At 60.5% G+C, this 22424-nt stretch overlaps 1 protein-coding gene across 3 annotated transcripts in view; it reads right to left on the reverse strand.

Annotated features, from left to right (window-relative positions):
* Positions 1-22424, reverse strand: part of Tbc1d16 (TBC1 domain family member 16) — an 82434-nt gene that overhangs the window by 40700 nt on the left and 19310 nt on the right. For all 3 annotated transcript variants that reach the window (XM_026408395.2, XM_026408397.2, XM_026408394.2), the window contains exons 2-3: positions 17016-17255; positions 14388-14985 (exon numbers count right to left, since the gene is read on the reverse strand). In XM_026408395.2, the coding sequence (XP_026264180.2) occupies positions 14388-14985; positions 17016-17193 (776 nt within the window). In that variant the 5' untranslated portion in view covers positions 17194-17255. The remainder of the gene's footprint in view (positions 1-14387; positions 14986-17015; positions 17256-22424) is intronic.

Below are 22424 nucleotides of genomic sequence, written 5' to 3' on the forward strand. Positions count from 1 at the left end.
GCTGGTGAACACGGTGACCTCGCTGGTGTGCCCGTGGGCTCTGACCCGCATGCCACTGCTGTTCTTGGCAGCTGGTGGTCCAGCAGCTCAGGAAACTGCCACCTTCCACCACCACAGGGAGGCTCGGGGACAAGCAGGACACACATTTCACACTGGCATCACCTGGAAGGCATGCCAAGGGCCACCTCTCCACGCCTCCCAAAAGGGGCTACTGTGACCCAAACCAAACAGAGGCCCCTGGAACCAGGAGAGCCTGCAGCACAGAGGGGCGGCGGCACGCTGTCACTCGACACCCACCCCGGCAGCCCGCCAGCCTTGGAGAGAGACGGAGCTACCAAAAATAATCCTCCTGTGTTTAAATATTTACAGAAGCAAGACAGATCCCGGGGCCTCCAGGCCCGGCCTGCCTGACCTCACCCACAGCCCTGGAGGGCCACACTCCCCGACACCCTTCCGTGGGGTCCCCGCATTGCTCCCTCCTTGACACAGCCGCCGCCTCTGGTGACTCACAAAGCAGCGGCAGCCCTCTCCTCCTCCAGGAGGCCTCCACCTCCAAGTCCCCTCCCTCCTGCCCCCCACCCCGCTCCTCCCCCCAGGAACCTGCAGGCTCCAGAGCCCCCAGCACAGCCTCCCCGAGGACCTGCAGCCCACCCTGGAGACCACTGAACAAAAGGGGTGGAAGTGCCATTTGCTCTTTAGCCCCCAGGGCAGCCCTCAACCTGCTCACGGGGACCATGGGGGCCAAGGTCATCACAAGAGCCTGTCACAAGCCCCAGTGAGGTGCCAAGCCCACGCTGTCCTCGGGACTTGTGCTCAGAAGCCCCTCAGGGCAGTCTCCTGGGGAGGGTCGGAGGCTGGCCCCACCAGGTACTGGGGACTGAGGTCATGAGGGCATGTCCTGCCAGGCACAGGGCTGGGAGGGCTGGGATGTGGTGCAGCACCAGGGGCGGTCGGGGCCTGAGCCCAGACGCCGACCTCCACGCCCACAGTGCTCAAGGGTGGTGGCCTGGGTAGGGGTCAGTGCCACCCCGCTGCTGTGGGCTGTCAAGAGAACTGCACTTCCACACTCCCCAGAGACAGGGAGGTGCAGGAGAGGGGATGTCGGGCAGCAGGGCGCGTGGGGACCTGGGCTGCGGCTGATGGAGGCCCTCTCTGTTAACAATGCTGGGAGGACACAAGCCAGGAGCCAGACAATCCTGCCACAAGGCACAAGGTCCCTCCCTGACTTTAGGGAGTTTCATCAGGTGTTCGTTACATTGCAACAGCCAGGCACGTCCCCAAGGGCATGGTGCCAGCTCCCAGGTGCCCTGGGGACCCTGCCACGTCACTGCTTCTGGGAGCCTATGACCTCACACTCAAGAGCTCTCAGAAGTGCCCCTGGGCCTCCCAGCCGAGCGGGAGCTCTGCCAGAGCTGAGACGTCAGGCCTGGGGGCCCCTGGGCGCCTGGCTTCCTGCTCCCCAGGGCGGCCCTCTGCACTCAGAGCAGCTCAGTCCCCGGGCAGAGCCCACAAGCCCCGTGACACCATGACACCAACCGGCCAGGGTTGCGTCAGGGAGCCCCAGCGCGGCGGTGGAGATGTGTGAGCTGCAGTGGCACAGGCTGACAAGCCCAGCCCTGGAAAGCCCCCTACCACAGAGGCACAGGCCCTGGGGGCACTGCCTCCTGGCCAGGGACCTGAACCTCCCTCTCCTGGGCTCAGGAGAGCGGGGCACTGGTTTCCTCCTGTCCTGGCAGATTTAGTAGAAAAGGGTCAGCTTTGGAAGACCCGCCGGTCCCTGTGGGCAGCCTACAAGAGGATCTCAAGGCGAAGCAGCGGGGCAGAGGCTCCACAGGGCGACGCTTTAGAACCTGCCTCTGGGCTCCAGTCAGGCCCGGGGAGCCTCAGGGCTGCAGGGTGCCCTAGCAGGGGCAATGGGCCCTCTCCAGACTCCTAGAAGCCACCCGCCATCAAGGATAAAGGACCAGGGGAATCCAGAGAGAGCTGGCCCACAGCAGGGCTGGGCAGGACCCTTCCTGTGCAGACCCTGCTGGCCACGGCAGGCCCCAGCCCCTCACGACAGCAGGCCTGAAGGAGCCAGCCGCTCTGGAGGTGCGTTCCAGGCACCAGTACACACGGCACGTGTCCAACACCCCCGGGATATTGATTATATGACATCGACGGCATATTAACATGGTACTCTTTTGGGTACTCTGGGTCGTTGTTACAATTAATTGTATCTACTTCTTAAAAAAAAAATGTAGCGAACAAGACCCACACAAATATTCCCAGCTGACCTTGGACAGAGGCATAAAAGTGACCCTATCCAGAAAACGGAGGCCGAGGCTGCCTCGAACCCCACACCTCACACCCAAATTAACTTGGAATGGGCCTCGGACCTGACTGTAAAGCCAAGCACTTCCAGGAAGATACCAGAACGTCTTCAGGACCTAGGGCCAGGCCAGAAGTTACCAGACTTGACGTCAACAGCAGGATTCATAAAAGAACAACAGAAAAGGATGACTTGGACTTCACAAACCAAAGTGTTGTGCTCTGAGAAAGCTCCCGTGAGAGGGTGAGAAGCTGGCTGAGGACTGGGGAGAAATCTGCAAACCACACGTTCATCATAAACCAAATATATTTAACATGTTCCAGAATATATTAAAATTCAGCCGCAAAAAGAAAGCAAAACCAATTAGAACAGGAGCACGTTTCACGGAGGGGAATGCAGATGCTCAGCATCACCTGCCATCAGGGAAACTCAAGTTTAAACCGCAGCAAGGTGTCACCACACACCTATCAGAACAGCCACCATGGGAGCCAGGGGGTCTCCGAGTCCGAGTTGAGCCCCGTCTGGGCCACTGAGACCCCCAACTCAAAAAAAAAAAAGGAAGTGACAACATCAAATTCTGGTGAGGGCGCAGAAAACTGACTGGGTCACTCACGAATTGCCGGGGGTGGGGGGGACAGTAACAGGGCATGGCCACTGTGGAAAACGGTTCAGCAACTTCTTTTAAAAGTAAACACACACCTGTCACTGGCGATCGCATTCCTGAGAATTTACCCCAGAGAAATGGAAACTTCGGTTCAGACAACAACCTGCACGTGAATGTTGATAATGCAGCGGATTCCTCACAGCCCCAGACAGAAACAAGCATGGACGTCCGTCAGCGGGTGAGTGGCCTCCCACAGGACGCCTGCACAGGGAGGCAGCAAAGTCTCCTGTGTGTCGCACACCCGAGGGGGCCCAGGGGAGCGTGCCAGCCCAGCCTCAGGCAGCATGTTCCACGTTGAGGAACCCTTACAGAAGCGGAAAGGACAGCCTGGTCACCGGGGTCAGGGATGGAGACCAGTAGTGAGGCGACTACACAGGGGTGGCCTGGGGGAGCCTGCGCCTTGCGTCTCAATGCTGGGGGGCACCAGGCCACATGTGCCAAAGACCCGCGGGCTGCACCAGCTGGGAGCACCCCCAGCTTGGGGCACGTCTGATGCTTCCCTGGGGGAACGGGAGGCCAGGGGCCGAGATCTCCCCATACTTCCTTTATTTTTCAGCTTTCTGTGAAAACAGTTACCTCAAAATAAACATTTTTAAGAATCATGGCTAACGGAAAACTTTAGATCACAGATTGGCTCCCACTGCGTTTCCATCCGACAGTGCTGGTCTGACCCCGAGGTCACCAAGCTGTGGCCAAGAGCTAAGTCCAGGCTGCTGTCTGTGCAGCCCATGGACTCACAGGCTGTTTCCAATTAATAGACTTTACTTATTTAGGGCAGTTTCGGGCTCACAGAAAAACTGAGCAGAATACAGATTCCCCATAGCCCCATCCCACGTAACCTGGGTTCACCTCTTATTAACGTCTTGTATTTGTGTGCTAGATTTTTAAAAATGATTTTATGGGCTGGGGATGTGGCTCAAGCGGTAACTCGCTCGCCTGGCATGTGTGCGGCCTGGATTCGATCCTCAGCACCACATACCAACAAAGATGTTGTGTCCGCCAATAACTAAAAAATAAAAAATTTAAAAAATTTTAAAAATAAAAAATAAAAATAATTATATATATAATTATTATATATATTATATATATATTTAATTGCTGATGGACCTCTTTCTTAATTCATTTATTTATATGCAGTGCTGAGAATCAAACCCAGGGCCTCACACCTGCTAGGCAAGGGCTCTACCACTGAGCCCCAGCCCCAGCGCCCTGCCCCCTGCTGGATTTGCTGTAGTTGATGAACCAATACTGCTACATGGGTGCTCATAACTGATACAGGAAACAGTGCTGATACACCGTGGGTCATAACTAAGGTCCCCATTTGTGTTAGGACTTCGCCCAGGTATGGGTCTCAGCAGGCTCTGGGTGACCGTTCAGGGACTGACAGCCCTGTGGCCGCCTGTTGGCCCCTCCCTCCCTGAACTCCCGCAGTGGGTGCTCTTCCCATCTCTTCCCTGCCTCTTCCTCAATGTCCCATGTGCGTGGCCTTTTGGGACTGGCTCCCTTCACTTGGCAATGGGACCGGAAGGTTTCTCCCTGGCTCCACGGCTCCCTTCTTCCCATCCATAGGCCACATTCCCAAGTCCGGATGCACCACAGTCTGCTACCACCCATCTTGACGGCTTCCGACGGGGGCATTGTGAACAAGGCTGCTGTTGGCATTTGTGCACAGGTTTCTGTGTAAAGAACACACTGGACATTTTTAAATCAAGAAGAAGGAGGGGCTGGGGATGTGGCTCAAGCGGTAGCGCGCTCGCCTGGCATGCGTGCGGCCCTCGTTCAATCCTCAGCACCACATACAAAACAAAGATGTTGTGTCCGTCAAAAACTAAAAAATAAATATTAAAAAAAAAGAAGGAGGAGGAGGAGAGGAGGAGGAGGAGAGGAGGAGGAGGAGAGGAGGAGGAGAGGAGGAGGAGGAGGAGGAAGATTTTATACACATTATACAAAGTCCACACCTCAGTGCCCATGATGAGGTTAGATGGAACACAGCCACACCCGTCCCCACACCGTGGTGGTAGCATTTGGAATACAGGGCAGGGTTGAGAAGGGGCAGCAATGGCCATTTGGTCCCCAAAGCAGAAAACACTCTCTGGCCCACCCACCAAGTCCTGGGACAGACGATTGCAACTCCCAACTCTGAAAGGCCAAGAACAAGCAGAGCCAAGCTGGACTCGGCAGGAGAGGGTTGGAAGAGCACACCACTCTCCCTGTGCCTTTCCCCAAAATTTCCAAAATGGGCATGTGTCACTCCGTCACCTTCAAGGCAGGCTCCACGGCTGCTTGGCTCAGGCTCCACCTCTCAGGGGACTCAAGATCTCTTGGGTGCCAATGGGGCGGGGCCCCTGGGGTTACTGACAGACGGAAAGGAGGGGCTCCGAGGGGCACGGTCTAGACTTAGCTTTTTGCTTTTACTTCAGAGTGGATGTCACAGCCAGGAACTCAGTGAGCAGAGACCTTGTGGAAAGGCCTTGAACTCTGCCTCCATCTTCTCCTAAATGGGACGGTGACACTGGCTTCAGACATAAGCCAGTGGCCACAGCTGGTGAGGGGTGAATCACGTTTCACGGCTGCCCCAAACGTCCAACTTTATTTGGACAAAGGGTCTTTGCAGGCGTTGTCAGGTTAGCATGAGGCTGTGCTGGAACAGGGTGGCCCTGTCCAGTGGCTGGTGTCCCTGGAGGCACCGAGGGCACAGAGACTGAGGCTGGGATATCGATGAGGCCAGGAACCAGAAGCAGCAGGAGGGACCCTGCCCAGGCCCACGGGTGCACCGCCAGCCCTCCCTGGTGCAGGCTCCTGGCCTCCAGACTGTGAGCACAGGCTGCTCTCCTCCTAAGCCACTGTGGGTCTGGGGCACTCTGTCCCGGGGCATCTGGAGCAGGCTGTGAAGTGGGTAGGGGCGCCTCCTGAAAGCCACGGCGCCGAGTGCTGCTGGCCAGGCCGACCCCCCCAGCACCAGGTGGACCCCCAGCACCAGGATGACCCCTCAACAACAGGACAACCCCTCAATACCAGGATGACCCCCCAATACCAGGATGACCCCCCAGCACCAGGATGACCCCCCAGCACCAGGATGACCCCTCAACACCAGGATGACCACCCCCAGCACCAGGCGGAACCCCCTCCCCAGCACCAGGCCAACTCCCCCCTCAGTACCTCACCTATTGCCGGCCTCAACCCCCCTGGTGGCCCAGTGTCACTGAGGAGGCCGAGGTGCAGAGGTCAGACGCCTGCCAAGCCCAGACCCAGAGGTCTGGGAGGAGCTGGGGCTTGGAGCTGGACATGGAAGACCTCACAGGCCTCTCCACACACCGTGGGGAGCCGCTCAGCTGCCCAAGCCACACGTGGTTCTCTGACAGCACCTCCAAGCCCCCGCCTCCTGCCAAGGGCCCCACACCTTACAGGGAGCCCCGGAGCTGAGGGGCAGCCAGGGGGAGGGCCCTGCTTGGGTCTGGGTGAGGCCCCCAGGCGACAGGACGCCCACTTCCTGTGGCTTTCTCTGCGTGGGGGGACATGGTGTGGACCCCTGGCCCTTCCTGAGGAGGCTTCCTCGGGATCAGGGACAGCTGCCCTCCTGGCAGGGGAGGGGCAGGCTGGGGGCGAGCGGGCGGCGAGGAGCCTGCCAAGTGCCACCGACACCAGACAAGATTAGTCTTCAGCGGCTCCGAGCAGATTGCAGGGTGTCGGGAGATGGCGTGTTTTAAAGAAATAAATCTCAGCTCCCGATCGCAGAAGCGCAAACAAACCCAAACAACAGATCCTCGGAGCTGCCCGGCCCCCGCCTGCCGCCTGCCGCCTGCTGCCAGCCCAGGAAGCGGGAAGCTGCGGCTCCCTGAGCAGGCGGGTGGGTGGGGCCTGGGAGCGGAGGGGGACATTGCCGGCTCCTCCGGGTGATGGGCGTCCAGGTGCCTGGGTTGGCCCCGTGGAGCTGGGGTGGTCCTGACATTTGGGGGGGCAGGAGGTACCCCTCCCAGCTGCGTCTCTCACTGGTTCCTGGCCCCTCGACACCCAAGGGCCCTTGGGACCCACTCACCTCTCCCCTGGGGGTGGCAGCCCCCCACCTGCACTCCCTCCGTCCCACCCTGGTCCTGCCTCGACCCTGCCTGCCTGTGGCCCTCCCCACGTGCCAGCTGTGCCCCCACCCGCTCCTCCTCGTCTTCTCAGGCCTCTCTCCTCCAGGGTTGGCAGCTATCTGACCAGGACAGAGGGACAGGGAGGGTTGGAGGGCCCGGGTCTGCTGCATTCCCTCTCTAGGCAGCTCCAGGGGAAAGCGGACTCACCCTGGGCACGCCTGCCGGGGGACAGCTGGGGGGACAGCTAGGGGGGACAGCGAGGAGGAACCAGGCTGTCCGGGAAACTGGAGGGGCTTGGAACCTGGCAGCGTCCACCCGCTCTGCCTGGAGTGGGTCCTGGGTGACAGCACCCACACACTCATGCTGCAGGTGACGGTCCTGGACCCCCAGGCTCACTGATTCCAGAGCCTTCCAAAGACTGGGACACCCCCCCGCCCCAGTGTGCCTCACTTCTGCCCCCAGTACACGCAGGGTGCAAGAGGCTGCCGTTAATAAGCCACCACTGTGGCCGACACCTGCCGTCACTGCTCCTCTTCCCAAAGCGCTTGCGTGCCATTTATCGCGAGGTCAGCAGTCCGCCAGGCTGCAGAGAAACCTGGACCTCCTCCCTCCCCAAGGACAAAGCCACCCTGTTGAGGGGCACCAGTCACTTGTCCTTGCTGCCCCTCTTCTTCTCCGCAGACTCCTGCAGGCCTGTTCTGTGCTGGGAGGGTCACAGGGCTCGCACCCAGAGTGGCACTGGCCAACAAGGAAGCCCCCAACTCGCAGGGGTGTTAAATGTAAGTTGGCCCAACACAGATACGGGAAGAACTCAGCCGCAGACGGGGTGGTGCGGACACACGGCGGGCCTCCCGTCAGCAGCGACAGGACGGGCACAGGGCGCCTCTCAAAGGCCGAGGGAGGTGGGATCCACAGGGGCTCACAGAGCTCTCCACCTGCAGGGAGCGGGCGCTGCCGCAGGAGGAGCGAGGCTGGGGCAGCAGGAGGCCGCTTGGGAGTCCCTGAGCCGAAACACCCAGCCTTGGACTTGCCAGTCTCAGCCTTATGAGAAGAAAACTTCTATTATGTACAAATTCCCCAGTCTGTGGTGTTTTATTATAGCAGCAGAAATAGACTGAGACAAACTTGTGGACGATCTTGTTGCTGATCAGTAGAAAATGAACTCATTCTTTCAGGAAATACATTCTCAACAGGGGGCATGGTCACCAATAAAGGGGCAGCCACTGATCCTTGGGAGGTGAAAAATCTTACATCTTTTGTGCACAGGAAGGCCCAGCTCAGCGGGCAGGCAGATGGGCCTCCTGGCAGGACCCCAACCCCTGCTGGCTGGCCCAGGGCCCACCTGTGGCTGTGCCAGGCTCACCTGGGCCCCGAGTGAGCCAGCAGAAACACCGCATCGGGAAACCACAGAAAAAGGACCAGGCCGGGTGTGGTGGCCACGCCTGTCATCCCAGCAGCTTGGGAGGCTGAGGCAGGAGGATGACAGGTCCAAAGTCAGCCTCAGCAACTTAGTGAGACCCTGTCTCAAGATAAAAAGAAAATAAAAAGGGCTGGGGGGACACACCTCTGGGTTCAATCCCCGGAACCAAATAAATAAAATTTTAAAAAAGAAAGAAAAGAAAGTCACCCTGTATCCCCGAGTGTGCACTTCACTAGTGCACACTTTCTCAGCCACCCTGAGAAGGACTGACACGAGGATCCCACAAGAGAGAAAACAGCCCTGTTTCCGGGGCACAAAGACATTGAGGATCACTGGGGACTGATGGGGGGTCATCAGCGCTGGGTCTCCCTGGAAGGGCCTGGGTGACTGGCTCGCCTCAGGGCCTCTTCATTAGCAGACATGCCCCCCCCGGGAGGGCGGGGCCATCTATTTTCTAAAATTGGTTCTCGTGGGCAGAGGCTGTAGCTCAGTAGTGAGCACTGGCCCAGCACGTGCGAGGACCCAGGTTCAACCCCAGGACCACAGAAAAAAAGAAAGAAGGTTTTCATGCCAAGATTACTATTACCACAGAATGAAATGGCTGAAAGTTGAGAAGAGGAAAAAAGTCTCATGATTACACTAAGAACTGTCCATGTCCAACCTAGTGGCCACTGCCCCAGCTGGCATTTGAGTTCACACTAATCAATATCTTGCAAAATTAAAATCAGGCCGCTCAAGCGGTAGTTTCACACTCCAGGGTTCGTGAGCCGTGTGAAGCTGGTGGTGGCCACTGTGCTACTGGGCAGCCCAGGACCACTTGGTCTCAGCCACAGAGGGCGCCGCAGCCAAAACTCCTGCCTCGGGCAGAAGGAGGTAGTGGGTCTGCCTCCCGCTCTGCGGTTGGCGTCTCGGTTCTTTCCTCCCTCCCTCCCTCCCGTGAAGAGTGCCTTTCTGTAATTTGGGCTATTCCCGGAGACGAGTCCCAGAAGAGACGTTTGGACTCGGGGAGGAGGGGACACACATCAATCACGCTTCCAGAGCACCCAGCACATCCCCAAGGCAGGGCCGACCGACCAGGCCACGCCAGGTGTGCCACATCACACCCTCACCCAGCTGGGTCTGGAGACTGGATCGGGGCCCTCTCAGGGCAAAATGAAAGACAGGGTGTCCTCCTCCCCATCAGCCCAGATCACTTTGGAAGGTGGGGACAGAGCCAGATCTGATCCTGCTGGTGAAAGCGCAGCATCTCAGGGGGGCTGGGGTCCATGCAAGGAATGGCGGCGACCCTTCCCCAGGCACGCCTTGAAGGCTGGCACGGTCACTTCCAGGCGTCACTGAGCGGGGGTGGAAGACGACCATGGCTGGGTGGGAGGCCCTGCCTCCTGGGAACCAGACCCCCACCAGCCGTACTCCAGGCAGCCCACAGATATGGAGAGCCCAGGAGACATGCAGACCTTCTGTGAACTACCTACCAAATAATAAAATGTCTGGGGGACTCTGGGATCCCCAGAGCTGTTCCTCTGGGCCCACCCAGCCAGCTACTCAGCCTGTATGTGTAGTTCTTCAGTTTTACCACTAGAGGGGCCCCGTGAGCCAGCCTACCTGCCCTGGCCTCCTGGGGCGCTGGGTTCCCAGGCCCGGAGGAACCTTGACTATGGAGCAGCTGTGTGCGCACTGCAAGGCCTCAGAGCCACGCCCCCTGTTGGGCATCCGGCCCGCTGGATCTCAGCCCTGACCCTCCCTGCTGGGCACACCAGGACCCGCCTCTCCCTTTGGGCCCTCTCACAGTGGCACTCAGAAACCCTTGGGGAGCTCAAAGTTCATGGGGATGTAACCCCGCCCCCAGCGAGGCTGGCTTTACTGGTCTGGGTGTGGCCTGGGCAGCAGGACTTGGAAAGGCTGCCCCAGGAGGGCATGTGCAGCCCAAGGGGGGATGTCTGTTCTAGTCGTCTGGCACCAGGGACCACTCAAGGAGGACTTCCTACTGTACTATCATGTGCCAGGAGCCGCAGGGGATGGAGAAGGAGCAAGGAGCACCATCTTTGCTTCCCGGGGACCAGGAGAGCACACTGGGCACAAGTTGCAGAGGGGCAAGGAAAGGCCGGGAAATGCCGACTCCAGGGCCCGCCCTTCTCCAAACCCACATCTGCTTCTTTATTTATTGTTTTGCAGCCTGTCACGCAGAACAGGGTTGGGGTTGGGCCACGTGGGACTTCTGACTCAAGGCAGGCTCGTTCCACACCAGCCCTGATGGGAGGCAGCGTGGGGACTGGGCTTGACTCCAGAGCTGCTCTTAACCATGCTGTGGCTTGGATACGGCTGGAGTGTCCCCCTGGAGTTCCTGTGCTGGAAGCCTGGTCCCCCATGGGGTGGTGTTGAGGTGGGGGGGCCTTTAAGAGCTGGGGCCTGATGGAAGGTGGTCAGGTCATTGGGGGTGTGCCTCAAAGGCATGGGCTCTGAGGACTCTGGTTATTTCTCTCAAGAGGGTTATTGTAAAAGGGCATGCCTGGCCCCTCTCCGCACCCTGGCTTTCTGTTTTGCTCCGTGACCTCGCTGTCCTGCACACACTCCCCCTACAATGCCCTCTGCCATGATGGGCCACAGCCCAGGGGGCCCTCACCAGAGGACAATTTGATGGGGACTTTCAGCCTCCAGAACTGGTGGCTGAACGAACCTCTTTATAAATATCCATCCTCGGGTATTTTGCTGTCATAAGAAAATGGACTGACACAGGGCGTCCAGTGAGCCTCAGCCAAACTGCGAGGTACAGGATGAGGGGAAAGCGCACCTGTCAGGGGCTCAGGTGGAGAAGCCCAAGGCACAAGCACACTGGGACTGCAGCCGAGAGGCCAAGGAGTGATGAGCAGGGGAGGGAGGAGGTGACCACTCCCCAGCACCAGGCTCCGGTTCCTAGGCCAGGCTTGCTGACCACATACCCCAGCCTAGCACTTGACCTTCACGCTGACTGACCTTGCAAGAAGGGGTTCTGGGCCACATTTCGGACCTAGGAGGCAACTGAGTGTCAAATGCACAAAATTGTACAACAGCAGGTGAAGCGAGGCTTCGAGCAGACGTGTCCAAAGTTCCTAGTGAGCCACTGCTGGCCTCCCGACAGCTGCCAGCAGGCCCTGCAGCCTCGGGAGGGACCCAGGCTCTGGCCCAAGAAGGGCAAGGCGAGGAGCGCTCTCCTCAGCCCCTTTGGAGGGATGTTGGTTCCCCCCAAATCCAGAGGCAAAAGCCTTCTTGGAGCCAGCTGATTCTTCTGCACAGGCTGGGGTCAGGAGAGGGGAGGAGGTGGAAGCCTGGGTAAAGGGGACCCATGACAAGGGCTGGGGTGCTGGGTATGGGTGGGAGGGAGGCAGCTAAGCACCCAGAGTGAACCTGGGCACCCCCCTCCACCCTCTGGGTGCCAACGTCGCCCATCCTCGGCTGTAACAAAGCATCTGATGTGGCCAGGAGTCCCCGGGGACAGAAGCAGCCCCCGTGGGCATCACTGCTCTGGAGATGCTGGGCATCGGGTCTGTGTGGAAGCCCCTGGGCGACCCCTGAGAACCAGCTGCAGAGGATGGAAAGGGCAGCCGGGGGTGCTTTCTCACAAAACCCCCTAGGATGGATGTGATCACCTTTCAACAGGTAAACCGAGAGGGAAGAGAAGGAACCTTCTCAGGTTCAGGCCAACCAGGTGCCAGACTCACCCTGCACACAACTTCCTAATTCCCAAACGTGTACTCCTAGCAGCAGACCGACAGACAGCTCTGAATTACATCCTCAGCCCTGAGACCGCGGACCAGCCTGCCACCCCTGTGGGGCACAGTGAGGGATAAAGCAGGTGAGGAACCTTTCACTCGGCCTGAGCCCTGGGGTGCAGGAAATCCAGACACTGCGCTGCACTGCCAGTGTGGCACCACCAGGGGGTGCTCTGACTGGCCTGGCTGTGGATCCCGCTGGGCTAGAGGTTCATGCCCAGCTGGTCCCCAGCCCAGGACACCACAGGACTCAACAGACCTCAGTGGGGACACAGTCCTTCTTATGGCCAAGTGGTACCTTTCATCTCAAGCACCTGAGACACATCGTCAGTGATCTCTGTTGAGGGGGTAAAACCAGGAGGGTGTCCATCTGAGTTGACTTCCTGCTGAGCCCCACAAAGGTTCCAAGTCCCTCGACCCCTTTCTCCCTGGCTCCCATGGGTTCATCCCTGGTGAAGACCTAGCTGGGCTCAAACCTGTGGCTTATGTAATGGCCAGAGCCCTCCAGCAAGTCCCTGACCCTCGAGGTTCCCTCCCCCTCCCACCCAACGGGGATGATATTGGGACACCCCACAGAGCCTGGTGACCTCACTGAGCCGGGCATAGTTGAAAGCATAAAAATACGTGCTTTCAACTAGGTGCGTGCTATGATCCACAGCACACGGAGCCCGGGGCCAGGCAATGCTCAGCCTCATGTCCGGAGCCCTCCTGGGGGGCGCGAGCTGAGTGATGGATGACGTGCTGACAGGCTGATGTCAGCTCTCACCACCGGCTGCTCTCACCACCATCATGTCCCTGTGCCATGAGAGCCAGGACCACATCCAGAGCACAGGAGGGGGTGGGACCTGCCCTGCCCACCCTGGCTCTCCTCCAGGCACTCTGGCTGGTGCGGCCACACTGGGTGAGCCTGGGGTGGGCCACCTTGAGGCCCTGCAGATGCTGGGCCACCCTCCCCCATCAGGACTCCTGGGCTTCAAGGCCCAGGAGCCCACTGCAGGGTAAGGTCCAGCTCCTGCCCTTCCCAGTCCTGCAGGTGCAGCCTGGGCCAGCGAGTCCCCCTGCCCCTGAACCCAGGCATCCAGCTCTCTGTACACAGCGGCTCTGGAGTGAGACTGGAGCCTCCACATGCCCCCTGGGGCTGCCTTCTGGCCTCCACGGCTGGCGGAGGAGAGGAGTCCCAGCTGGCCAGGTCACATGCCTGGAGAGCAGCAGAGCTGAGCGCAGAGCCTGGCTGGGGACCAGGCAATGCAGCCAAACTGGCTTCAGGCCAGCGCTTTTTGAGCCACATGACGCCACTAGGGCCTCTCGGACACTTGCCTGGGGACGGAAAGAGAACCAGCACTCGCCTGCCCCTCCTGTGACAAGAACAGAAAGGCCCAGGACTCCTGGGGGACTGGCTTGGTCAGGGGCCAGTCAGACTTGGCAGGACCCACTGCACATCCTTCACAAATGGCCAGGAAGCAAGTGACGGGTCCCCAGGCCTGTGCCCTCTCCTTGGGGAAGGGCGCCTGCAGACGGGCGGGTAGGCTGCAGCGCTCAGCCAGCACCGTGGGGACTTGTGCACTGCTGGGCCTGGGACGGAGCTCAGCCAGCGCCGGGGGGACTTGTGCACTGCTGGGCCAGGGACGGAGCTCAGCCAGCACCGTGGGGACTTGTGCACTGCTCGGCCTGGGACGGAGCTCAGCCAGCGCCGGGGGGACTTGTGCACTGCTGGGCCAGGGATGGAGCTCAGCCAGCGCCGGGGGGACTTGTGCACTGCTGGGCCTGGGACGGAGCTCAGCCAGCACCGTGGGGACTTGTACACTGCTGGGCCTGGGACGGAGCTCAGCCAGCACCGTGGGGACTTATGCACTGCTGGGCCTGGGACGGAGCTCAGCCAGCACCGTGGGGACTTGTGCACTGCTGGGCCTGGGACGGAGCTCAGCCAGCACCGTGGGGACTTGTACACTGCTGGGCCTGGGACGGAGCTCAGCCAGCACCGTGGGGACTTATGCACTGCTGGGCCTGGGACGGAGCTCAGCCAGCACCGTGGGGACTTGTGCACTGCTGGGCCTGGGACGGAGCTCAGCCAGCACCGTGGGGACTTGTACACTGCCCGGCCTGGGACGGAGCTCAGCCAGCCTCATGGGGACTTAGATACCACTCGGCCTGGGACAGACAGGAAACTCACCTGCCTTCGCTGTCCATGAGCGCAGAGCTGCTGCCCTCTGCGAGGGCAGCGCTGATGGGCGAGAGGCAGAAGGGCGAAGAGAAGGCGTCGGAGTCGGAGTCGAAGGAGCTGTCCCTGCTCACTCCATCCGCTGACAGCTCCCAGGAGCCCTCCTCCTCGCCGGCCTCAGGCCGTGGCTCCCTGCCCTCCTCAACCCCATCCTGTGAGCCAACCGTGGACAAGACTCCGGAGTCCCTGTGGGCAGCCTGCGAGGCGGGGAGGGGCCCGTCTGCCCCTGCGTCCAGGGCCAGCTTCTCCCCATCGTCAGGCGAAGCGCTGATGTGCACTGCCTCCTGGATGCTCTGGGCCACCACCAGGATGTCCTCATCTTTGGGCATCAGTGAGGGCCTTGGCTCCGTGGGGGAGGGTTGGTGGGGGGCCCCCGAGCTCGGGATGCGCCGGCGTCGGTGGCGGGGTGCCTTGCGCACGGGGGAGCTCTCCGGGGTGATGTAGCGCAGGGCCTCCTCGTCCTGCCTCTGGATGCGAGAGTTGGGGACCCACGCCAGGATGAGGGTGGCCCCCAGCAGCTCATCCTTCTCCATGCACAGGCACAGATACCCTGTGGGGAGTCGCAGGTCGGGCAGGTTAGGGCTGCACGGGCGGCACCGGGCCGAGAGCGCCATCCCACGGGCACACTCGGCACTGCGGACGGTCGGGCTCTGGAAGTGGACGGGATGTGAGCCGAACCCCCGTGTCCAGCAGACCAAGGGACTGGCCTGGGCAGCAGGCGGCCCTAGCTGTTCCACTCGGGTCCGAGCCCACGCCTGACTCCTAGGTGGTTATCTGACTGCCCTGGGCCTGTCGGGCCTCGCCTCCTCCTGTGGGCAGGCCCAGGCAGGCCAGGAGAAGCCCAGCGGCCTCGGGGGTCCCGTGTCCCGGCTCTGCGACACTCTGGGGAGGGAGGAAGGCAGGAGACTGGACTTCCACCTCACAACAAGAATAAACCAAGCTGGATGCTGCCCGGCCTCGTCCCACCACCGAGCTCTACTGTTTCTTTTTTTTAATGCAGTAGCTGGAAGAGGGGCCTGTGACCCCAGGGAGGGGAAGAGCAGCTTCCCCAAGGCCACGCTGAGTGTCCAGGAGCTTGGTTGGGGGCAGGTGGCACCTCCTAATGCAGCACCCAGCTGCTCTGGGTATCCCAGTTCCTAGGCACAGGGCACCCGGCCCAGGCCTCTGGCCTCTGTGCTGAAAAGGCCCCTGGCAGGAGCGGCGCCCGGAGCACACTCTGGCTCTGCCGTCAGCCATGGTCCCTTGGCCCCACTCCCATATCCAGGAGAGGCGGGGCACTTGGGGACTTCAGTAGGTACACGCAGGGTCACACGAGGGTGAGGCTGGGTATTTCTGCACCCTCTGACCCTACACCTCAGCTCCAGGACGGAGTGAGGGCCTGAAGCCCTCTGCCCATCCCTGACCTCTCCCCACAACGTCACCATGGGAATACCCAGGGCACTCCCAGGGCTGCAGCTCTGAATAGGCCCAGAGCCAGGACAGACCTGGAACTCGGACCCCAGAACTCCGGTCCCCATGCCCCCCTCCCCGGGGGGCCAGGCTCTGGCCAGGGGCTGTGCTACACCCTCTGGATCATCCTCCAGAACCCAAGACCTTGAAGTCCTGGCCCACACAGTGGTGCCGGTGCCCAGGGAAGGACGGGTTGGAAGAGCAGGGGGTGTGGGCTGGAGAAGCCACGGTTCCAGTCACACTGTCACGGGCACCACGGACAGGGCCAGGCAGGGGCAGCAACCCTTTAACAACTATGTATCCACCCAGGGGGGAGGTGCTCGGATCCCACCGTCCGGGATCTCGGTCTGCACCTTTACCCCAGGCCCTGAAAATGCCGGAGGGCGCCTGGGGAAGAAAGGACCCCCCCACCCCTCCCCGTGGCCACAGGACGCCAGGGCCTGGGGAGCCCGAGAGGGCCCAGCTCCACACGGCACCGAGTGGCCCAGAGCAGCCCGGCTCCATGGGGAACTCCTGCCCGAGCACCTGTGGTGGCCTCCACTGGAGGCCCACTGCGGCTCCAGCCACTGAGTGAGGCCATGGTGCAGATGGTCAAGCAACAGAGAAATGGCCACACACTCCCTTGTCGCGGGTCACCTGCATGAACGGCAAAGGAGCATGAGGCCTCCACTGTCACTGCACATACTCTGTTCCTGCCCAGGGGCCGCAGGCTGCAGGACTCCCCTGGCCTGCCCAAGAGCTGGACCTAATGCCCCCAGACTGCCTTCGGGGAAGGCAACCGATGCTCTCGTCCTTCTCATGAGCGGTGGCCCTCGGCCCTTCAGGGCCCTGGCTCAGAGCCTAGCCCCGCCCTGCAGAACAAGAAACCAAACAGTCTCTTTCTCTGTGGCTCTGCAGAAGATGACAAAGTCCCTGTCACCACAGGAAGGAGTTTCCCGCCCCAGGGACCAGGAGAATGCCCGAGAATGTGGGCAGGTCACCTGGAGTTCCAACACAGAGGGTCTGGCCAGGTCCCCTCCTTGCCGCCACCCGCAGAGCCAGTGGTTCCCTTTGGGGGAGCCCAGGCAGAGCCCAAGCGCCCATGGCTGCCCAGGGTCTGCACCCCTGGCCCCAGGCCCCCCACCGGCTCACCTGGGTGGTGCTCCCCCAGCCCCTGCAGGCCCTCGGGGGGGTGCACACAGACATTGTTCTTGGAGTAGATGATCTCTCCATCCAGGACCGCGGGGGACCCACCACTGCCACCAGGGGTGAGGGTCAGGAGGTCCGAGGCTCTGGAGGAGGCCCGGCGAAGGAGGCGGCCCAGAGACATGGCCGGGCACGTGTTTCCATCCTCCGCGAGCTGTGGCCCAGGTGGGGCTCGCCAAGACCTGCCTGGGGAGGAAGAGAGGGGGTGCTGGCCGTCAGGGCTGTGGACACGGTGGGCGTCCCTGGGCTGGGGCTGCATCCGGCCTCACGCCACAGGCTCCCACGATGCTGGCTGATCATGGGAGGGGGTCTCCTCCCCAGAGGGGTCACCCTTTGTCCTGGGGGCCATCCTGGGCCTTGCAGGTGCCGAGCAGCACCCTGCACCTTCCCGGGACAACCACCCAAAGCGTCTGCAGACATTGCCAACTGCCCCCAGGAACGGGAAGTCAAATCGCCCCCACAGGGAACCCCTGGGCTGAAGGAATTCTGGCCCCGAGCAGTGACCTCACCAAGACCGAGGATTCCTGCTTGCCCGTGTCAGCACCGACTCCCCTCCCTACTTTGCACCCCAACTCCAGCCCACCCTCCCAGAGCCCCCACCCCCACCTCAGGTGTTCCCTGGCATCCCCCTGCCAGGGGCCTCACAAATACTGAAGGAACAGAGTTTTCATCCGATTCATTTATTAAAAAGTAAACTAGAAACAAGAAGACCACGGTCTAGAAAATACAAAGGACAGCAGGTCGGGCGCAGTGCACGTCTACAACCCCAGCCGCTCGGGAGGCCGAGCAGCATCCCAGGTCCAAAGCCAGCCTCGGCGAAGGCCAGGTGCTAGGCAGCCCAGGGAGACCCCGTCTCTAAACAGAGTACAGAACAGGGCTGGGATGAGGCTCAGTGGTGGAGCGCCCCTGAGTTCAATCCCCTAGGAAGGAAGGAAGGAAAATATAAAGAACTCCAAAGTCCTCATCAAGAGCAGAAATGGAGAAAATGGGCGAGTCACAGGGGAAAACCAGAGAGCCGACACACAAGGAAACAGATTTCAGACAAAACCCAGCACCCAACAGCCTGGCGGAAGGCGAGGGCAGCCAGGGGACACCCCAGTCAGGGCGGGTGTGGGCAGGAGGCGCTGGCACGGACTCTTGCCTGCACCGACCCGGGTGGCCATCTGGGCGGCAGATCTGGCTCTGCTGAGACCTCCAGGAAGTGACCTGACGGTTTCCAAAGTGTGTCCAGCCGTATGCGTAGGGGACTCAAGTCCATTCAGTGGGCCTGGGCCAGCACAAGAGAGAAAGAACATGCCCTGTCCACAGCACGGGGAGGCCGGGCGCTGGGCAGGGAGTGTCTGCTCTCCGGACGCCCCTGCGGCTCTGGCAACCTGGGGCATAAGGCACGGGCCCGGCTCACCACAGTTTGACTTTATCCTGCTGAAAAGCTGATGATGCTTCCAGCAGAGACAGTTCCTCAAATCGAATTTGGGTCTCTCCCAGGCCAGGGACGTCCGGCACAAACAACACTCTTGTGACCCTGGGCGACGGCAGCCGCAGCTCACAGTCGGCCACTGGAAACCAGAACGCTCCAGCAGGCCACGTTGCCGCGTCAGGACGTTCCTCGGGCCCCGGGAATCCGTGCGTCTCCACCTCGGATATCCTCAGCCCACCCAGGGATTTTTGGGGAGTGCAGTGAGACCAACAGCTGAGAAGCTGGCCTACGTGATGTGAGCCGAGGAGAACAGACGTGTGGCCTGGCGCTAGGAGATGCCCGCGAGGACGCTGTGGCTGCAGGACCAGCCCAAGTCCCACAGCAGCTATGAGAACCAACCAGAGGCTCCCACGATGGTGCCCAGGCGTGCACACCAAGCCCAGCACCGAGGACCACAGGCACGCCTCTGCGCAGAAGGGACAGGGAGCAGCTGTGCTGCATGATGGCCATGGGCTGTGGGTGTCCAGCACTGACAGCTCAGGTGGAGCACACGGGGGGGGGGGAGTGGCGGGGGTGGGAAGGACCCAGAGGGGCTCCAACCTCCTCTCTCAAAGAAAAGGCCTGATGCAATATGATAAGACTACCGGCTGGAAACAGAGGAGCAGATGTGGTGCCACGGAACGTCATTCAGCCTTGAAAAGGAAGGAAGTTTTGGCACTTGCCACCGGGCAGACGAACTCGAGGACGCGGTGCTGAGCGGAAGAGCCCACGTGTCACTTAACCACTGGGACACATTCTGGGAAGTGTGCCATCGGGCAATTCTGCCGTGGTCTGAACATGGTGGAGTCACACAGCCGGGCCAGCCACACCTTACGGGCAACAGGATCCCGCGGACCCCCACGTACGGTGGTCCGTCATTCACTGACACGTGGCACACAGCCAAAGGCCAGACGGAGGCGACTGCTGGGATCCCACTCACAGGAGGTCCCCACGTCATCGCAGACACAGAAAGCCCGGCAGGGTGGCCGAGGGCTGCGAGGGGCGGAAGCGGCAGGGTGTTTGGCGGGCATGAAGCTTCAGTTTGGGGAGGACAGGGAAGGAAGTTCACCAGGCGAATGAGCTCAGAGAAGGGGCTTGGGCACAGCTGGCACTCTCACGTGCAGCTGGCGTCATAAGACAAAGTCTGAACACCACGATGGATGGGAGCTCTGCGTCTTCCACACGTCCCCAAAACTCTGAGCTGCCTGAGGCAGTTCCCTAAACCAAGTCTTCACCTCCAGCAACTGGACACACGCTGGGGCGAGGGGGGGCAGGGTTCCCCTGGCTCAGCAGGAGGCCCCGTGGGAGGCTGGGAGGCACAGTGGACAGAGCCACCTCCGGGACCTCCAGCCTCCCCCGGTCCCGCTCACACATTCCCAGTCCCCCGGCACCTGCCTGGCCCCTGACTCCTCAAACACACTATTCTAGCCCTCTCCGCGGCCCCGGGTGCCCTCCCCATCCTGCAATCCTGCACCCACCAAAAGGCCCACCACTTTGGCTTCACCGTGGCCAGAGTTCCCGACACCAGTGTCACCTTTGAACGTCACCTGCCCTGGGGGTCAGGACCCAGCCCAGGACCTCACCTCCCAGCCCTGAGCCACGGACATCTCCTCTCAGAACTGGACTCCGTCCAGGATTCCCATCCACGTGGTTCCCCTGGCCCAGCCCTTCCCAGCCCTCTCCCTACCCCAGTGTGGCCAGCAGAGGGGCCAGCAAACTCGCTCTGCAAAGGGCCGGGGGAAAGCCTTCCAGCCGGCCAGTCCAGGTGTCTCTGCCTGACCTCCGACTCCACCTTGCAGAGTGGCCCCAGACAATAAATCTGAGGTCTGCCGGTGACAGGGCCATCACAAACCCTCAGGCCCAGAGTTCTCATGACTCTCACTTCCCAGCCCGTCTCCAGGAAGCCCTCTGGCCACTCCTGGCCGAGGGACATCCCTCACCCCATCGTGTCCTCGGTGTCTAGACACGCCATCGCACACTCTGACCGACGGCCACCAACTCACGGACCTTTTTAAAAACTCACGCCAGAAACTGCGTCCTATTTCCCAGTAACCGTCTGAGGACACTCCTCGTGCTAACAGGGCCTCTGCTGCCCAGAGTAGCCCCAGAATTCAGGAGTCCCTCAGAGTCACAAGTTCAGTTGGCCCGGAGCCAGCTCAGGGCCCCCTGCCCCACTCCTGGGTGTTCACCCTGGGGACAAAGTCCGCACACCCAAGCCGCAGCCGCACGATCCCCAGCGGTCTGACTCGGTGCCGTCGATGGATCCATGGGTCCAGCAACGCGCACCCTCCCAGTGGAGCTCAGGCCATAAGGAAGAAGGAGATTCCTCCGACACCTGAAGGAGAACGGAGGAGCCCGAGGACACCGTGTCCACCCACATCAGCCACGTTCAGTCAGCCTGGGCCTTCTCTCAGCAGTGGAAGTCAGGGAGGGAAAGGAAAAGGAGGACGGAGGCAGACTCCTGGAAATCAGGGTCAGTGAGTGGAGGAGAGGGCCGGGAGGGGGCGAGAGGGAGGGACAATGTCATCACACTGTGTCGCAATACGTGACAACACGACAACAGCTCCCACCCGCCCGCAGGAACACAGCGCACCTATAGAAAGGGGAGGAAAAAGGAATTCCAAGGTCCTCAACAAGCCACAGGACACAAGGGTCCCCTCTCTCAGGCCGGCCATGCCCAGTAGAAACAGAACACAAGCTGCGTAGACAATAGTGACTTTTCTGGAGACACACCCCGCTGAGGCGGGGTGCAGCCCCTGGGGTCCTCTGCCCTGCAGTGGCACACTCACAGTCCCGGATGCAAACTGCTCTCATTCAGCTGCTTCCCCAAATCAAAACCCAGCTCAAGTGAGGACCGGCTGCCCCCGCGGAGGATGATCAGAAGAAGGTGCTGGAAGGCGTCTCCAAAACCAGGTTCAGTGCAGGCCGCAGGCTCCCACTCCTGCAGCTGCTCCGTGCAGAGACCCACTCGGAGCCCTCCATCCTCGCCCGGACACCTGGTGCAAGGACACCCCTCCCAGATGGTTCCGGAACAGTGCTGGCACTTGTGGACAAACCAGGGTGGTCTGTTGGGCATTAGCCAGGAACGTTCATCCTTGTAAGACAATTACATGCTCTTTCACTGAGATAAACCCACTTCCCAACCCCTGCTTGCCAGCAAACAAGGAGAGGAAAACCCGAGAACTTTAAACTCTAAAGACCTTTTTGGGGTTTGAGGCATAGCTCAGAGGTAGAGTGCAAGGCCCTGGGTCCCCAGCACTGAAAAAAGAGCATGAAACACACTCAGAGGTACAAATAGCACATGTCCCTTAAATCACCTGAGCCAGAAACACAGGTGCATCTTCTGCCATGGCCTGGGCCTGCCTTAACATAACGCATAATAAATTAAAACCCCGCTCTGAATCACCTCAGTGCTTGCTTTCTGACAACATGTTTCCAGGTGGTATGGGTTAAAATGTGTTTCCTAAAATTCACTCTAGAAGTGCCAGCCCCCGGGACCTCAGAAGTGACCTTACAGAGAGAGCACTGCAGAGGTGACAGGTTAAAACAAGGTCACTGTGGTGACCCTAAACCACTGCACCTGGCAACCTTGCACAGTGACATTCTGAGACCCACGGGGGAGGAGGCGGAGAAGCCCCGGGACTGTAAGCCACGGGGAGGCCTGGGACAGGACGGTTCCTCACAGCCCTGGGGAGGTGGCCATGGCCTTGACCTTGACTTCTGGCTTCTGGGACGAGGAGAACAGGCCTGTGTTACTTTGGCAGCCCTAGGGAACTACGATCTCATTATTAACATTAAAACTCAGAAGGCAGACACAATAGCACACGCCTGTGATCCCAGTGGCTCAGGAGGCTGAGGCAGGAGGATCTCGAGTTCAGAGCCAGCCTCAGCAACTTAGC

The sequence above is a fragment of the Urocitellus parryii genome, chromosome 7, assembly GCF_045843805.1.
Source record: "Urocitellus parryii isolate mUroPar1 chromosome 7, mUroPar1.hap1, whole genome shotgun sequence".
NCBI lineage: Eukaryota > Metazoa > Chordata > Mammalia > Rodentia > Sciuridae > Urocitellus > Urocitellus parryii.